This window comes from Malus sylvestris, chromosome 10, assembly GCF_916048215.2.
Source record: "Malus sylvestris chromosome 10, drMalSylv7.2, whole genome shotgun sequence".
Lineage (NCBI taxonomy): Eukaryota > Viridiplantae > Streptophyta > Magnoliopsida > Rosales > Rosaceae > Malus > Malus sylvestris.
The window spans coordinates 39,393,863-39,410,701 of record NC_062269.1 but is presented as its reverse complement, the minus strand read 5'-3'; the positions used below and the strand labels follow the sequence as shown (position 1 = coordinate 39,410,701).

At 39.5% G+C, this 16,839-nt stretch overlaps 2 protein-coding genes across 2 annotated transcripts; both read right to left on the bottom strand.

Annotated features, from left to right (window-relative positions):
- Positions 1-9,888: 9,888 nt before the first annotated feature.
- Positions 9,889-11,675, bottom strand: LOC126587196 (clavaminate synthase-like protein At3g21360). The gene is made up of 3 exons (XM_050252221.1): positions 11,249-11,675; positions 10,736-10,989; positions 9,889-10,582 (listed from the first exon to the last, which is right to left on the bottom strand). The coding sequence occupies exons 1-3, from the start codon at positions 11,600-11,602 to the stop codon at positions 10,213-10,215; spliced, it is 978 nt and encodes a 325-aa protein (XP_050108178.1). The 5' UTR covers positions 11,603-11,675; the 3' UTR covers positions 9,889-10,212.
- A 1,552-nt stretch (positions 11,676-13,227) lies between these two features.
- On the bottom strand, positions 13,228-14,941 carry LOC126587195 (clavaminate synthase-like protein At3g21360). The gene is made up of 3 exons (XM_050252219.1): positions 14,498-14,941; positions 13,866-14,119; positions 13,228-13,786 (listed from the first exon to the last, which is right to left on the bottom strand). Exons 1-3 carry the CDS (start codon positions 14,867-14,869, stop codon positions 13,417-13,419), a joined length of 996 nt encoding a protein of 331 aa, XP_050108176.1. The 5' UTR covers positions 14,870-14,941; the 3' UTR covers positions 13,228-13,416.
- Between the last annotated feature and the right edge of the window lie 1,898 nt (positions 14,942-16,839).

Genomic DNA, 16,839 nt, shown 5'->3' with positions numbered 1-16,839 from the left:
TAATTACTTTGAAACCCGAAGTTTCTTATACACATGCCTTGTTTGAAAACCCGAAGTTTTCACTTAAATATATCACCCATGAAAACCCGAAGTTTTTCATGCAAAATTAAACCAATACATGTCTATTAGAACCTGTATGTTCTACTCCTATGTGAATGGATTGATTTTTCTCCATTACACTAACCACATCTTGTTCATCCATTTTGTGATAGGAACATGTCGAATTTGAACAAACTCGACTTCACCGCTTTGGAGGTTTCTGGAAGGAACTACCTCAAGTGGGTTCAAGATGTGAAGCTCCACCTCACTGCAAAGAACTTGCGTCCTGCTATTGAAGAAGCAACAGATAAACCTGTTGGCGAAGCTGAAAAAGCCACTGCTATGATCTTCATCCGAAGACATATCCATGACGCTCTACAAACTGAGTACCTTGCTGAGGAGGATCCACGTGCATTATGGGTCGCTTTGGCTGATCGTTTCGATCACCAAAAGGACATATTCTTGCCTGAAGCAAGACACGACTGGCAGCACTTGCGCTTCCAAGACTTTAAGTCTGTGAATGAATATAATTCTGAAGTTTGTCGAATCCGATCACTTCTCAAGTTTTGCAATGAAACTTTGACTGAAGAGGATCTCCTGGAGAAGACCTACTCGACCTTCTCTGCTTCTAATATTGTCCTGCAGCAACAATATAGAGCTCAGAAGTTCACTAAGTTCTTGGATTTGATCTCTGTTTTACTTCTTGCTGAAAAGCAGAACCAGCTGTTGATGAAGAATCATCAAGCTCGACCTACTGGGGCTACTGCTGTGCCTGAAGCACATTATAGCACTAATCAGCACGCAAAACGCCAAAAGAGGCGTGGTAAGGGCGGCCAGAAGCCATCTCACCAAGGTCAACAGAGCCAAGGCCCATCCAAGGGAGGAAACAAAGCCCAGAAGCGCCCAAACCTCGCTCCCAAGGCCCCGAACTTCAAGAATAAGGGCAAAGCACCTGCCACAATGAATGACGATATGTGCTATCGTTGTGGTTCCAAGGACCATTGGTCCCGTATTTGCCGTGCTCCCAAGAAGGTTGTGGATGCATATCATTCTCGTCGTACGAAGTTTGAATCAAACTTCCTGCAAGTGGACGAACCGGAGACTACAAAGATGGAGGTTTCTGATTTTCAGGAGGATACCACTCCTATGGAAGATTAGAATCTTAGACATAGACTTATTTTTCAGTTAAAATAAGACAATTGGGGCCGAATTCCACCTTGTGGCCGAACCCCACCTTGTTTTTGGTTGATTTTGAACAATTTTCCTTTATGTTTTGGATTATTAGTTGGCGATTTATTTTGGATATTAAGTTTTTTCCTTGAATAAATGAAATTATTTTGAATTGATACTTGTTTTTATAAACTTTTATGCATGTGACCAATTCAAATTAATTTTTCATTCTAGGTATGACTAGTGGGAAAGTTAGTTGTCTGGCAGATAGTGCAACCACGCATACTGTTTTGCGTGAACGCATCTATTTCACTAACTTCGTACCTAAAAATGCACCTCTGACAACCCTCTCAGGCCCATCCAACCTGATCGAAGGATACGGTAAGACACGTATAATGTTGTCCAATGGTACAATCTTGACCATTGCTGAGGCACTCTATTCTCCACGTTCCGGAAGAACGTTACTAAGTTTCAAGGACATTAGAGATAACAATTACCACGCTGAAACCCACGTAGAAAATGGAGTTGAATTTATGTGTGTAACTTCCTACGAATATGGCCAGAAGCGTATTCTAGAGAAGATGGAGCGTAACCCGAGTGGTCTGTATACTACGACCATACGCCCCATAGAATGCCACTATGTGGCCGGCCCTACCACAGGGACCGCGCACGAAATTACACTTTGGCATGATCGTTTGGGACATCCTGGACGAATAGCGATGCGCCGTATCCTCAAAACTTCACACGGGCATCCACTAACCCGAAGCTTAGGTTCGATCCATGAAATTGCATGCCAAACATGTTCTATGGGAAAGCTTATTACTAAGCTTTCTTATGACAAGATTCGTTCGAATCCTCCCATTTTTCTACAACGGATTCAGGGGGACATTTGTGGACCGATTCAACCTCCCTGCGGACCATTTAGATATTTTATGGTTTTGGTTGACGCTTCTACACGTTGGTCACACGTGTGCTTGTTGTCCACAAGGAACGCTGCATTCTCCAAACTGTTGGCTCAGGTTATCAAGCTCAGGGCTCACCACCCTGATTATCCGATCAAATCTATTCGATTAGATAATGCTGGAGAATTCACATCTAAAACTTTTGATGACTATTGCATGTCGGTTGGGGTTGAAGTTGAACATCCTGTACCCCATGTTCACACCCAGAATGGCCTGGCAGAGGCTTTCATTAAGCGTTTACAAATGATTGCTCGATCGTTGGTCATATGTACCAAGCTCCCGATCGCTGCTTGGGGCCATGCAATATTGCACGCAGCAAAGTTGGTCCGCCTGAGGCCTGTTGCGACACAACCATTTAGTGCCCTTCAGTTGGTCACCGGATGTGAACCCGACATATCGCATCTGCGCGTTTTTGGTTGTGCGGTCTATGTGCCGATCTCGCCGCCCTTACGTACAAAAATGGGGCCTCAGCGAAGGATGGGAATCTATGTCGGATATGATTCTCCTTCGATTATTCGTTACTTAGAACCTTTGACAGGCGATCTGTTTACCGCTCGTTTCGCGGATTGTCACTTCTATGAGACAGTCTTCCCGTCGTTAGGGGGAGATAAGAACGTCAACGTTCCTAATGAACGACGCGAATTATCGTGGACGACTCCCACTTTGTCTCATTTAGATCCCCGCACCGCTCAGTCTGAAGCTGAAGTGCAGCGCATATTAGATCTCCAGAGCATAGCTCAGAGCATGCCAGATGCTTTCACCGATCTAGCGCGCGTGACAAGATCACATATTCCAGCTGCGAATACGCCTGCAAAGATGGATGTACCAAATGTACGACAGACTACCCTCCTGGAAGCCCGGGACGCCAATTCTGGTGATCCACGTACATTAGCGGCTAGCCAATCATCTGCCCCTACACAAAAGCGTGGCAGACCCCTTGGTTCAAAGGATTCACACCCCCGGAAGAGGAAAACCACGGCACAAGGTCCTGAAGAGCCTACCGTGAATCCGACTATCGCTTACTCATTTTACCCAACTCATGAGGAAATTCTAGATTATGGAAGCGTCCTTGAAGAGACGAATCCTCCTCCCGAGAATCGTGAGATTTCGGTCTATTATGCTAGCTTAGATGATGTGTGGCGTAGAAATGAGATGATTGTCGACGATGCATTAGCATTTGCAGTAGCTACTGAGATCATGTTGAGCGATGACATTGAACCGCGTTCCGTTGATGAATGTCGACGTAGAGCTGATTGGTCAAACTGGAAACAAGCAATCCAAGTCGAACTTGATTCACTTGCGAAACGTAAGGTGTTTGGACCTGTAGTTCCTACTCCTCCACATGTGAAGCCCGTTGGCTACAAGTGGGTTTTCGTTCGGAAGCGTAATGAGAAGAACGAAATTGTGCGTTACAAAGCTCGTCTTGTAGCACAAGGTTTCTCACAACGCCCCGGGATTGACTATGACGAAACTTACTCACCCGTTATGGATGTGATTACTTTTCGATACCTTATCAGTTTGGTAGTTTCCGAAAAACTGGATATGCAGCTGATGGACGTAGTAACCGCGTATCTCTATGGGGATCTAGATACGGAAATTTATATGAAAGTTCTCGAAGGACTTACATTGACTGGTTCAAATATTTCCAAACCCCGGAACACGCTCTCAATTCGGCTGAGGCGTTCACTATACGGTTTGAAACAATCCGGAAGAATGTGGTATAACCGTTTAAGTGAGTATTTGACTAGTCAGGGATATGTGAATAACGAACTATGCCCTTGTGTGTTCATTAAGAAGTCACATTCCGGATTTACGATTGTTGCAGTATATGTCGATGACATGAATCTCATCGGAACTCCTGAAGAGCTCGCGAGAACTGCTTCGCACCTGAAGTCGGAATTTGAGATGAAAGATCTAGGTAAGACTCGATACTGTCTCGGTCTCGAGATAGAGCATTGTTCGGATGGAATCCTAGTACATCAATCGAACTACACCCAGAAGGTGTTGCGCCGTTTTAATGAGGATAAAGCGAAGTCTTCGAGTACTCCTATGGTCGTTCGTACGCTAGATGCAAAGCGAGATCCCTTCCGTCCGAAGGAGGATGATGAAGAGATTTTGGAGCCTGAAGTTCCTTATCTAAGTGCGATAGGCGCTTTATTGTACTTAGCTCAATGCACTAGACCCGACATCTCCTTCGCTGTTAATCTTTTGGCAAGATACAGCAATGCACCAACACGCAGACATTGGACTGGCGTGAAAGACATCTTCCGTTACCTTAAGGGTACTACGGATTTGGGCTTATTCTATCCCTACGAATCCTCGAGTGATGCCGCACCCTATGCTCATCGGGTTGATTCTCGCCTTGTTGGTTATGCTGACGCTGGATACTTATCTGATCCGCACAAGGCGCGTTCTCAAACGGGTTATGTCTTTACCGTTGGAGGCACCGCAATATCTTGGAGGTCAACTAAACAGACCTTAGTTGCCACTTCGTCTAACCATGCTGAAATTCTCGCCTTACATGAAGCAACTCGGAAATGCTTTTGGTTGAGAGCAGTAGTGGGCCATATTCGAAGCTCCTGTGATCTTCATCCCGCCGTTAATGCCCCGACGACGATTTTTGAAGACAACGCAGCTTGCATCGAACAGCTCAAGAAGGGTTACATCAAAGGAGACAACACCAAACATATTGCGCCGAAGTTCTTCTTTACACATCAACAACAAGAGCATCAGAAGATTGAAGTCACGCAAATCCGATCACAAGACAATCTGGCCGACCTCTTCACCAAATCACTACCGAAGGCGACGTTTCAGAAGCTTGTTCATGGAATTGGTATGCGTAAACTTTCTGAGTTGTAACTTTGCTATTTCTCTGTGGAATTATGTCAAACTCAGGGGGAGTATCTTCTAGATACTTGCTTGATCTTAATGTACTCTTTTTCCCTATGATTAGGAGCATTTTTCCCACTGGGTTTTTGCTACCTAACTAGGTTTTAACGAGGCACCCACCTTGGGCTGGTCATATCCCTGATGACGTCCTGTAGACGTTTCTTTTGACTTTGCATTTCTCACGCATTTTTCCTTAGACTATGGATTTTGTCCCTACTTGGGTTTTTGCCATAGCCTTAGGGTTTTTTTAGTGAGACTTAATACTTATGCAAGTTCCTACCTTATTGAGAATAAGCGTTGTTCCTTGGAATCAATGCCGACGAGTCGACTTCCTCAACTTCTGCATGATGCTGAATCTACCTTGAGTATTTACCCACTCAAGGGGGAGTGTTGTAAACATTCCTAGTTTAAGTATGATTGTGTAAATCCTAGATAAGATTTGATTCTAGTTATCCTTTCCTATTACAACTTGTATTACTTGGAGGAGAAGGAATATCTTCTCTCCCTTTACTACTATAAATAAAGGCACAATGTAGGAGGGATAACAACACACACATTCCCCTACAATTCTACAAACACACATCTCTCTCCTCTCTCTCTCTCTGCCGCCGGCCCTAGTCCCTCTGTCAGATAAAATAGACCACAACACTCTTTGCTAATTTTAATAATGATTTTTCAAGGCTACGGTTTAATTGTGGTCGAAACAGTGTATATGCTCTTTAACGCTCAGGTTCATATTCACTGACCGATAATTAACTAGACATGTTTGGAAATAACTAAAAGCATTGTTAGATTATTAAGACAAATTATTTTTGACATTGTTTGATAATAAAAAAAAGTTAAAAGTGTCGTTAAGTAATAAAAAATCATTTTCATGTTCTTCCATCAAACAACATTTCAAGTATTTAAAAAAAAAAAAAAAGTACTCACATTTGCACCAATAATATCTTTAATCTTTAATCTTTAATATTAAAAAAAGTCAGAAGGAGAGTTTGGTTTCTCAAAGCTTTACAAAAAAAAAAAAAACTATAAAGCCCCACAAACAAAAAAATCTACAACTAGTTTAAAATAATAGAAACAAAATAGCTGGAATACTTTTGTCAAAAACAAAAATGAAAAATATGTTAAACAAAAAGGGCATTAAAAATTAGAAAAAAGAAAAAAAGAAAAAGAAAAGAGAAGATAAAAACCCATGACCCCTTGTTCTCCCTTTTCGTCTCTCTACACACACACAACTACTCCCACATTTTCCTCAATACAACCGCTCCACTTCAGTTATTTTATTTTTTATTCAAGGACAGTTTTATTAAAACTGTCACATCCCGGGGTCGACTCTGCTGTAGCACGATATTGTCTGTTTTGAACCCCGACCATGTCCTCACAGTTTTGTTTCTGAGAACTCACATGAGAACTTCCCAGTGGGTCACCCATCCTGGGATCACTCTTGTTGCAAACTTGCTTAACTTCGAAGTTCCGATGAAACCGGAAGCCAGTGAGCTCCCAAAATGTCTCGTGCTAGATAGAGATGATAATATACATATAAGGCTTACAAGATCCTCACCCCTGGACAATGTGGGATCTTTCAATCCACCCCTTTAAGGGCTCGACGTCCTCGTCGGCACACTTCTGGCCAGGAATTGGCTTTGATACCAAATTGTTACATCCCGACCCGGACTCCACCACATCCCGTAGCACGATATTGTCCGTTTTTGGTCCCGACCACACCCTCAAGATTTTGTTTCTGGAAACTCACATGAGTAGAACTTCCCAATAGGTCATCAATCCTGGAAATGCTCTGACTCATTACCGCTTAACTTCAGAGTTTCTACAGAACCCGAAGTCAGTGAGCTTCCAAAATGTCTCGTGCTAGGTAGAGATGAGAATATATATACAAGGCTTACAAAATCCTCATCCCAGGCGATGTGGGATCTTACAAAAACCAACCAAACGAGGTTTTGCATCAGCTGAAGATTTTGCTTCCTTGGAAATCTAGCGGCAAGAAATCGTCCGTACGTTTTGGTTTATAAGTTCTTTATCATTTCACTTTAAATTATTTCGTTTACTTTCTCAATTTTGCTTCCACTGCAGTTTTCAAACTGCTTTCAGTAATTGAGTAAAAAATAAAAAAAAATAAAAAAGAAACCTAACACGTTTACAGTTAAAACTGTTATTCTGCAGTTGAAGGCTTGAACTGTGTAATGGGAGCAGTTTTGTGGAACGCAAACATGCATGAAAATAAAAGCAAACGTGGGATATGAAGCAGTTTTGCGGGAGGAGATGTGAATAAAACACAAAATAAAATAATCTGAAGAGAACAAATTGAATTGTTTTACTGGAGTCTCAGGGAGAAGATGAAATTGGCAAAAAACCAACAAGAACTAGTCCTTTGACAAAGTCGGTAACACAATTTCTGTTGTGGTTAATTTAGTTTTATTCCTTCTCCATAATTCTAATTTCTCAATTATTAATGTTTGTGTTTTATTCCTACCGCACGTTTAAAGTGAGCATAGGATCACTCCACCCCGCAACGCATGCAAAAAAGAGACACGAATTCACTTTCTTCTCCTACACTGACCAATCTCCTCCACATGTTTTTTCGAAGTTTCTTCTAAATTTCCATCAGATTGCTCCTGCCTTCCAGAATTATCTCAAATTGGTACGGATTCCTCTTTCTCCAAACTGATTTTCAGTTTACAGAGGGAATTAGAGAGTTGTAGACAACCAAATAGAAAGGGGGGAGAGAGAGAGAGAGAGTGTCCTTGCGAATGTCAAATATGTCATTCCTGGCAGATTCTAACAGATGCTGCTATTCTGAAGCGTCAAAAGAAAGAAATTGAGGAGCTTTGAGCCAAATTGCAGGTTAATTATAAATATAGATCGCCTACGTAAAATAAGGGAACTTAACTATTCCGCATATTTTAGGAATCTCATTAAAAAACGTTGGGCAGAGGACATCCTCAATCTGCAAAACACGTTATTGATATAAAAATTATTTTTCTAAATATATTCCGCATAAAATTATTTAATGATATAAAAAATGAAAAGAAAATGGAGCAAATTTAGTCTTCATATACTTACCATCTATTTGTCTCATTTCTTTAATAGAGGTAAAGCTCACCAACACACGTGAGTTTCATCTCTATTAGATAGATGATACAAATGAATGATACAAATATATAATAAGAATTACATTTTTATTCATAGATATTCTGTCCACAACAAATAAAATCTCTAAATGCCAATGGCCACATTGTCATCCCCATTTCTTGTTGATCGAGAAGCCTTTGTTAAGTTTGATTCTCAAACACAATTTTTTTTAAAGAAAAACTAATGAAAATGACTTGAAAACTTTGAGTTTTAACGATAATAATAAAATAAATGGTAAAGTGAATAATATCAGGTTTGACTTTTTAGTGTAAAATGTGGTTTTTCGTTAAAGTGAACAGTACCGCGGACTTTTAATTAAAACTTTTTTTTTTATTGTGCTCGAAACGCGAGTGGTACATCACGTCACATTATATTGTGATTCGTGATGTATTATTCCGTAAAAATCTCTCATCAAACTTGGAAAATGATCCTCTCTGGATCCCTTCCTCATAATCCACCAAGTCTGGGGATCCGAACCATTGAAATTTGATCAAATGACTACAAAAATAGGCTCACTTTAAAAGTTATAATAACTTTAGCTGATCAAATTTCAATGGTCCGGATCCCCAGACTTGGTGGATTATGAGGAAGGGATCCAGAGAGGATCATTTTCCAAGTTTGATGAGAGATTTTTACGGAATAATACATCACGAATCACAATATAATGTGGCGTGATGTACCACTCGCGTTTCGAGCACAATAAAAAAAAAGTTTTAATTAAAAGCCCGCGGTACTGTTCACTTTAACGAAAAACCACATTTTTACACTAAAAAGTCAAACCTGATATTATTCACTTTACCCTTTATTTTATTATTATTAGGATTCTCAAACATAATATTTGGAATTATATCCGAACCATTGGAATTATATCCCTCAAGCACAATACATTCTTCGGGGTTGAAATAAATGGCAAATCCTTTAGGGATTACACTCTGCCACTGTGAGAGAGAGAGAGAGAGAGAGAGAGAGAGAGAGAGAGAGAGAGAGAGAGAGAGAGAGAGAGAGAGAGAGAGAGATTATCTTTGCATGGAAAAATGGTGCCATACACTTTATGACAGAGTCACATGCATTTGAGCAGAGGACAAAGAAAGAAAGAACTCCTCGATCTAGTTCTGCTTCTACAAAACCCTAAACTTCAATAAACGAAGATCTGCATTTTCTCACTACAGTTTTTTGGCTTTGTAAAACAGAGATGAAAACTTGATCCTCCGCCAAATGGATATAGAAACCTAAATCTTAAGATAGACATAAACCTAGATGTGCAGAAAATTTGAGGAATTATGTAGGTTACTTACTCTCTTTCTTCTTTTTTAACAAAGAATATGGAGTACGCAAGGTTGATTTGAGATGTACGTTAAGATGTGAGGTGTATGTAGAAAGTGTGAAGTATGAGTGTAGTGTGAAAAAGTATGTAGAGTATATTCAACAATATACCGGAGGCAAGTAAAACAACCAAAACTACATATTAGCCATGATAAATACGTAAGGAATGAACGGTCGTACCCAGTGCACAAGGCTCCCGCTTTACGCAGAGTCTGAGAGAGGTGAATGTTGGCTAGCCTTACCCCCATTTATGGAGAGGCTGCTCCCAAGTCTCGAACCCGAGACCTACCGCTCATGAGCGAAGGCACTTGCCATCGCACCAAGTGCGACCTCTAATTCCAAATCAACGGTGTGGATATAATTCCAAATCACAAAATATTTTGTTTGAATCCTAATAATATATTAAGAGTACATTATTTTATTTGTATCAGACATACATTAATTCTCTCTGCATACAAATCAAAGTCATAGCAAATGATTTGCAGGTAATGAGGAATGACGGGTTCATCTTGTCGGGATTATTCTTTATATCTGTCTGTTTCTTGGCAACCAAACAAATCTTAACAACACCAACTCAATTCTTGCTTTTTATTTCACATATTTTGTAAGCAAGACATTATCATATAATATATGCAGACATATGAGGAGACATATGATGAGTTGTTTGATACAGCTTACTAGTCTACTTGCAGAGGGAGGCTAGGACTCTGCGAGGTGTAGTGCATGGATTCCGGGAGTGAAGGACGGCCATATTATCGAGCAGCAAAACATCACCTTTGCGCCAAGGGATGGCCACACTTTCATCTTCAAGAATTTTCTGGCAGTCGTAGATGACATCTGCAGCCAAGGGGCTGCCATCCCCGAATGCGAGAGCCTTCTCAGGGTCACTATTTCTTGCATCATCTTTCCACCCTAAATATACTGCCATGATGTTGTTAAACCAAACCTTGCGCTGCCTTGTGCTGCTGTCACATTTGATGCCCGGGATCGGTCCCCTGATTGTTTTCACTCCGTCATCCAACCATTCCAACACATACCCCAGCTTAGCAGCCCTGCATATAATTCAAGATGCAGTTCCTATCGTTACGTACCATACGTCTTAGCACAGTTTTTTTGTTTTGTTTCTCTGCAATTTGTTATCAGATCATATTGTTTAAAGCTTAAATATTTAGCAATAATAAACATTTTATACTCCAAATAAATACCTCTGTTCAGCTATGTTCTTGTCTTCTGTCCCAAATGTGGACTTCCAGCCACGACCCATCGCAGAAGAAGGGTCGTAATCTTGGCCTAAAACCTTGGTATATATCAAGCCATGGTCCTCCAATTTTTGGACAAATTGCGGGTGCTTGTCTTTCATCCTCTCGTACACAATGTGGCTTAGAACAATGGGAGTTTCGCCCCCACTTACAGGCTCTATTTCACAGAAGAATAACAGCTTGGATGGGTACTCTGGATACTGAAACGACACTTCGTAAGACACCACAGTAGAAGGTTTATCTATAGTTATGCCCCCTAAATTATACCCCTAATTACATTTTTGTACCAAACTTCAATCTGGAAGACAACCACTGCAACACTGAATTTTATTTCATTTTTCATTTCTTTTTATTTTACTTTAGTTTCTTAGTTCTATTTATTTTATAAAGATTCGGATCGAACTCCCGAGCTCAGCCTTAAGTTTAACATTAAAAATGGAAACATAGCGTAACACTCACCAGAACCATTTCGTGGTGAAATGGAATCTTGTGGTCGGGCGGGGCCTCGTTGGCGGTGAAAACCCGACCCACGATCTTTGTCCGAGGAGCAGTTCCAACGTAAGGATTCTCTTCGTAGCCGAAGGCCTCCACGACGTCGTTGAAGTCCGAGGCTGTATTTACAGGAAACCCCCTGAAGAGTACGGCCCCGGATTTTAGGAGCTGGTCCTGTATGTACTGTTTGTTCGCTTGGATGGTTTCTGTGAGACGAGGAGTAGCAGCTGCTGCTGGAGTCGGAGTCGGAGATATAACTGCCGGGAATCGATTTCCGTCGTAAAGCTTTTGCTCTGGGATCTCCACCATTGTCAATGCCATGCTGTCTCCGTCTCTGTTGTTAGCTGCTGCTTCAAGAGTCTTCTTTGTAATTATTGTTGGTTTTTTTTTATTGGATGTGGATTGTCTGCTGTACCATTTTTATACTATTTTCATCTCCTACTGTTTTGTGTGGTCACGGTTAAGCTACGTTTATATTCCTATTACTTTTTGTTTTATTGTTTTTATAAAAAAATCAATATAAAATATTGACGTATTTAACTGTGACCACACAAACAGTAAGGGATGGAAAGAGTATATGGAAATGGGATGGCAGACAATCCACCTCATTTTTTATTAACACACCACATGTTAAATACATCCCATTTAAAAATGTAATACTAAACAACTTGTAACTCTAATATGAAATGAATATTCAAACCCTCATAGTTGCTCTTACACAAAACCCTAAAAACACAAACAAGTTAATGAAAATATATCTTTTGATGAATGAAACAAAAAATCGAGTTCTGCTCCTCGTTCATTCATTGGTTTTCACATTAAAAAAAATATTTAAATAATGGAATAAAAATTTCTTTTTGCGAAGCCTGCTCTAATTGGAATCCAAGAAATAGGAAGAAAACTAGAGAATGTTGAAAATTTTAAGATGTAATTAAATGTAATATTCTTGTGGATGTTTGATGATGAAGAAATTCAATTTTTTTTTGGCTGGTTGGAACTGACATGACCTTATAAGAACATTTCCTACCATTTGTCCATCTGGCTTTTTAGAATCCAACATGATTGTTTAAGAAAATTTGATGGATGTTTATAAATCAAACGGCAAATGGAGATTTTATACAACAATTTAATTCATCTTTATTGTCTTTAATATGTGGATTATTCTTTTGTTTGAAAGAGATGAAGAGGTTGATGTGTGGTTAATTAGTTGATGATGTGAGATGTGGGGTGTATGAGATATGAGGTGTGAGGTGTGAGGGTAGTATTGGAAAATACATGGGGTGTGTTAAGAAAAATTTTAATTTAAAAAGTAAATATAAAATGTATTAAATATGTGGAGTGTAATTAACAAATGTGAAATATTAATAAAACAAGCCGTCATTGTTTTGCTGCCATACTTTAATCGTTTGTGGTTTATATAATAGAACGAGGATCCTCTCCTGAGCAGTTCCCTAGGGATCCGGGATCCCTCAATCTTGTCCGTTCATTTTATATCGTGCGGTCAGTTTTCGTTAGATACTATTTATATTTGAATTTTAAAATTTAAATTTTAAATAATTTTTGACCGCACGATATATGATGAACGGACATGATTGCGGGATCCTTAGGATTCCTAGGGAACTGCTCAGGAGAGGATCCTGGTATTATATAATATTCATGTTAGGTACGATCGTGTAACATGGGACAGAGATTAATTATTGCTTCCAGATCAGACACAAAATTATGTAAATAGCAACCCTAGTTACCTTGGAGAAGACAACCCTTTTTGTAAAATTCCATTCATGTCCTCATACTTCCATTTTTACCCTTATTCGAAATAAATCTCTCTGCATACAAATCAAACTTTGATAGAAAAACTATTTGCAATTAAAGAGGAATGACGGGTTCATCTTGTGGGATTATCTTACACCTCCAGAAAAAAGGTTAAAAGGGGCAGAAAAGAAAGATACACAAAGCAATCATATAGGGTTCTTCTTACTTCTGCCTTTTTCTTGGCAACCAAACAAGTCCAAGTTCTAACACAACAACTCAACTCTTGCTTTTTATTTCACAAATTCTGTAAACAAGGCATACTATAATATAGATACATATGAGGACACATATGATTAGTTGTTTAATACAGCTGATTAGCTAGTCTACTTGCAGAGGGCGGCAAGGACTCTGCGAGGTGTAGTACATGGATTCCGGGAGTGAAGAACGGCCAAATTGTCCAGCAGCAAAACATCACCTTTGCGCCAAGGGATGGCCACACTTTCAACTTCAAGAATTTTCTGGCAGTCGTAGATGATATCCGCTGCCAACGGGCTGCCATCCCCGAATGTGACAACCTTCTCAGGGTCATTTCTTGCATCTCCTTTCCACTCTGTATATGCTATCACGATGCTGTTAAACCAAGTCTTGCGCTGCCCTGTGCTGCTGTCACATTTGATGCCCAGGATCGGTCCCTTGATTGTTTTCACTCCTCCATCCTCCAACCATTCCAACCTAAACCCCTCCTTAGAAACCCTGCCAATATGTAGTCCTATCGTTATGTAAGCGTCTTATCATAGTCATCTTTTCAGTATGTAGTAGTACAAATAAATACCTTTGTTCAACTATGTTCTTATCTTCGGTCGCAAATGTGGCCTTCCAGCCACGGCCTATCGCGGAAGAAGGGTCGTCGTGGTGGCCTATAATCTTGGTATATATCAATCCATGGTCCTCCAATTTTTGAACAAATTGCGGGTGTTTGTTTTTCATCCTCTCGTACACAATGTGGCTTAGAACAATGGGAGTTTCACCCCCACTTACAGGCTCTACTTCACAAAAGAATAGCAGTTTGGATGGGTACTCTGGATACTGAACGACACGTCATAAGCATCACACAAGGAAAACAAATAAAAACAACACGTTCTGCAACTTGAAAGAACATTATACATATATAGGATGTTATTTCAAAAATAAATAAATACACACACACACACATATAGAGGGTGTGTTTGACTGAAGAAATTCAACAAAAAGGTTTAACTATTGTTATGTTCCTGTATTAGATATCGTTCAATATCCTAGTGAATAAGATATCGTTCAATATCCTAGTGAATAGGGTTTTGAGTTTCCAACTATTATTCCGGTTCGAAGCTCTCCCATCCTTAAATTATAGTAACAATTTAGGACTCTTCCCCCTCTGGTTAGTAATAGAAAAGTAATGAAATGCACTATATAGTTGCCACTTACCAGAGCCATTTCGTGGTGAAATGGAATTTTGACATCGGGTGGGGCCTCGTTGGCGGTAAAAACCCGACCCACGATCTTGGTCCGAGGAGCAGTTCCAACGTAAGGATTCTCCTCGTAGCCGAAGGCCTCCACGACGTCGTTGAAGTCCGAGGCTATATTTACAGGAAACCCCCTGAAGAGTACTGCCCCGGATTTTCGGAGCTGGTCCTGTATGTACTGTTTATTCGCTTGGATGGTTTCTGTGAGACGAGGGGTAGCAGCAGCAGCTGCTGCTGGAGCTGGAGTCGGAGTCGGAGTCGGAGATATAACTGCCGGGAATCGATTTCCGTCGTAAAGCTTTTGCTCTGGGATCTCCACCATTGTCAATGTCATGCTTTGCGTTTCACTCTGCCGACAGATCAGATTCAAATTATAACTCTCCCCTAAGAAATTTAGATAACTAGCCACTCTTTCTACCCCTATAATTATTCTCAGCCAACAATTTTCATTTCTTATAAATCTAACCGAAAGTCTGTGTGAAAGTTCAAGGCTACCCTTGAGTTAAAACACTACAAAAAAAAAAAAAAAAAACTTAACGCGCTGCTTGATGGGGGCAAACACGCGCTGCTGCTACGCTCTGTCCCAACCACAACCACCGACTCACCCCGAATATATTCCCAACAGAATCCGAAATGAAAATGCAATCATATCCGTACATTGCCATAACGATTTTGACCTCGCCACGGCCAATGCAATAGCAGTATGCCATTACAATTATATACACAGATTAATTAAGTTCCTGGAGCAATATTAGAAAATATATAAAATAATAATATAATTCCAATGATAATGATCATAAAGAAATTCACAACATCAATTATATATGAGATTAATATAAACAACTAGAGAGAAAATTAGAAAAAACTGACAAACTTGGAGATTGAGGCTTGCATAAATGCAATGTCCTAAAGACATAATTTCGTCCATACTCTTGTGCTTGTAGTTCGGTAGGCGTCCGTCCCTCAGGATTCAACAATCTATAATCCGAAGTCAAAGCACTTCAATCTTCAGACTCTGGCGAACTTCATATATTCCGTACTCTCAAGACATGACTTGGATTTTTACTAAGACATTGGAGAAAACTCTTATCTTTGGTCCATTAGATATGTGGGATGTTTGAGTTTATAAAGAACTCAAGCCACCCCTTTTGATGCATTGTAACTGTTGCCTAAAGTTCCAACAAACAAACGCAACTCATGAATTTGAATTCAACTATGACACATGACTCTTATTTTTCATTCATATAGAAATTAAATATTGTAATATTAATTATAATATATAATTTTCAACACCAATAAGATATACATATATTTAATTTTGATTAAGAAATATACAAATCTAATTTTGATAGGGTGCATATGCTGGTGCCAGACAACTTGAAGTCACAATCAATGGCATTGGTGAAGGGGCTGTAAATGCTTCTTTAGAGGAATTAAATCTCTATTTTAGTCACCAATGATAAGTATAGCTTATGTTATGTAATTTAAGTAAGGAATTATCTAATCAATGTTCTAAATCCGTAGTTTAACAATAGTTTAACAATGAAATATGTCACAGTACTCTTCTTATACATGTTTGTATAGTTTGTGATAGCCATCAAATCTCGTGGTAACATATTTGGGGGACTTCACACATGAATATATACAATGCATATTGTATCTACCAACACGATGGTAATTCTTCTTTTGTTCTTTTTACTTTTCTTTGTTGTTTGTTCTCTAGAAAAAAGTTGTCATCATGCACTCCTCCATAATGTTAAACTTAAAGAAGAGAAAAATTAAGGCGGGATGTTGTTTTTTAGAGTGCCAATACTAATTCAATTTCTGTAAGGTAAAACTTTTTACATGCAATAATAATTAGGTGGAAGAGTACAGTGAACCTTCTATACAACTACATAAGGCTATAGTTGGAGAGCCAACATCTTCTCGCATGCTAGTGGAGTTCACCAGGTTAATTTTAATTTGTAGTAAAAGATATATACAGTTATAGACAATGAATTATTTCATAAATATATGTATATATAAAGAGAAATCTCGTGTGTGTTTGTCTGTTTTTTTTTTAGGATGGAGTTCTTAAAAGTAAGAGTACCTACGAGATTTTCGGCAGAAGATATTGGCTTTGTCCATTCTAATGAAACCGGCATCGTTCAATACTTGCGTTCGTCAAATTTTGACGAAAACACGGTCTGGTATACACCAATTGGAATAAAACAATTGATTGGAAATTTGAAAAATGTTTTTTTTTCTCTCTCTCCTTTTTGTTACAATGATCGTCATGCTTTGAAGTCTCGCCTCTTGCAGGTT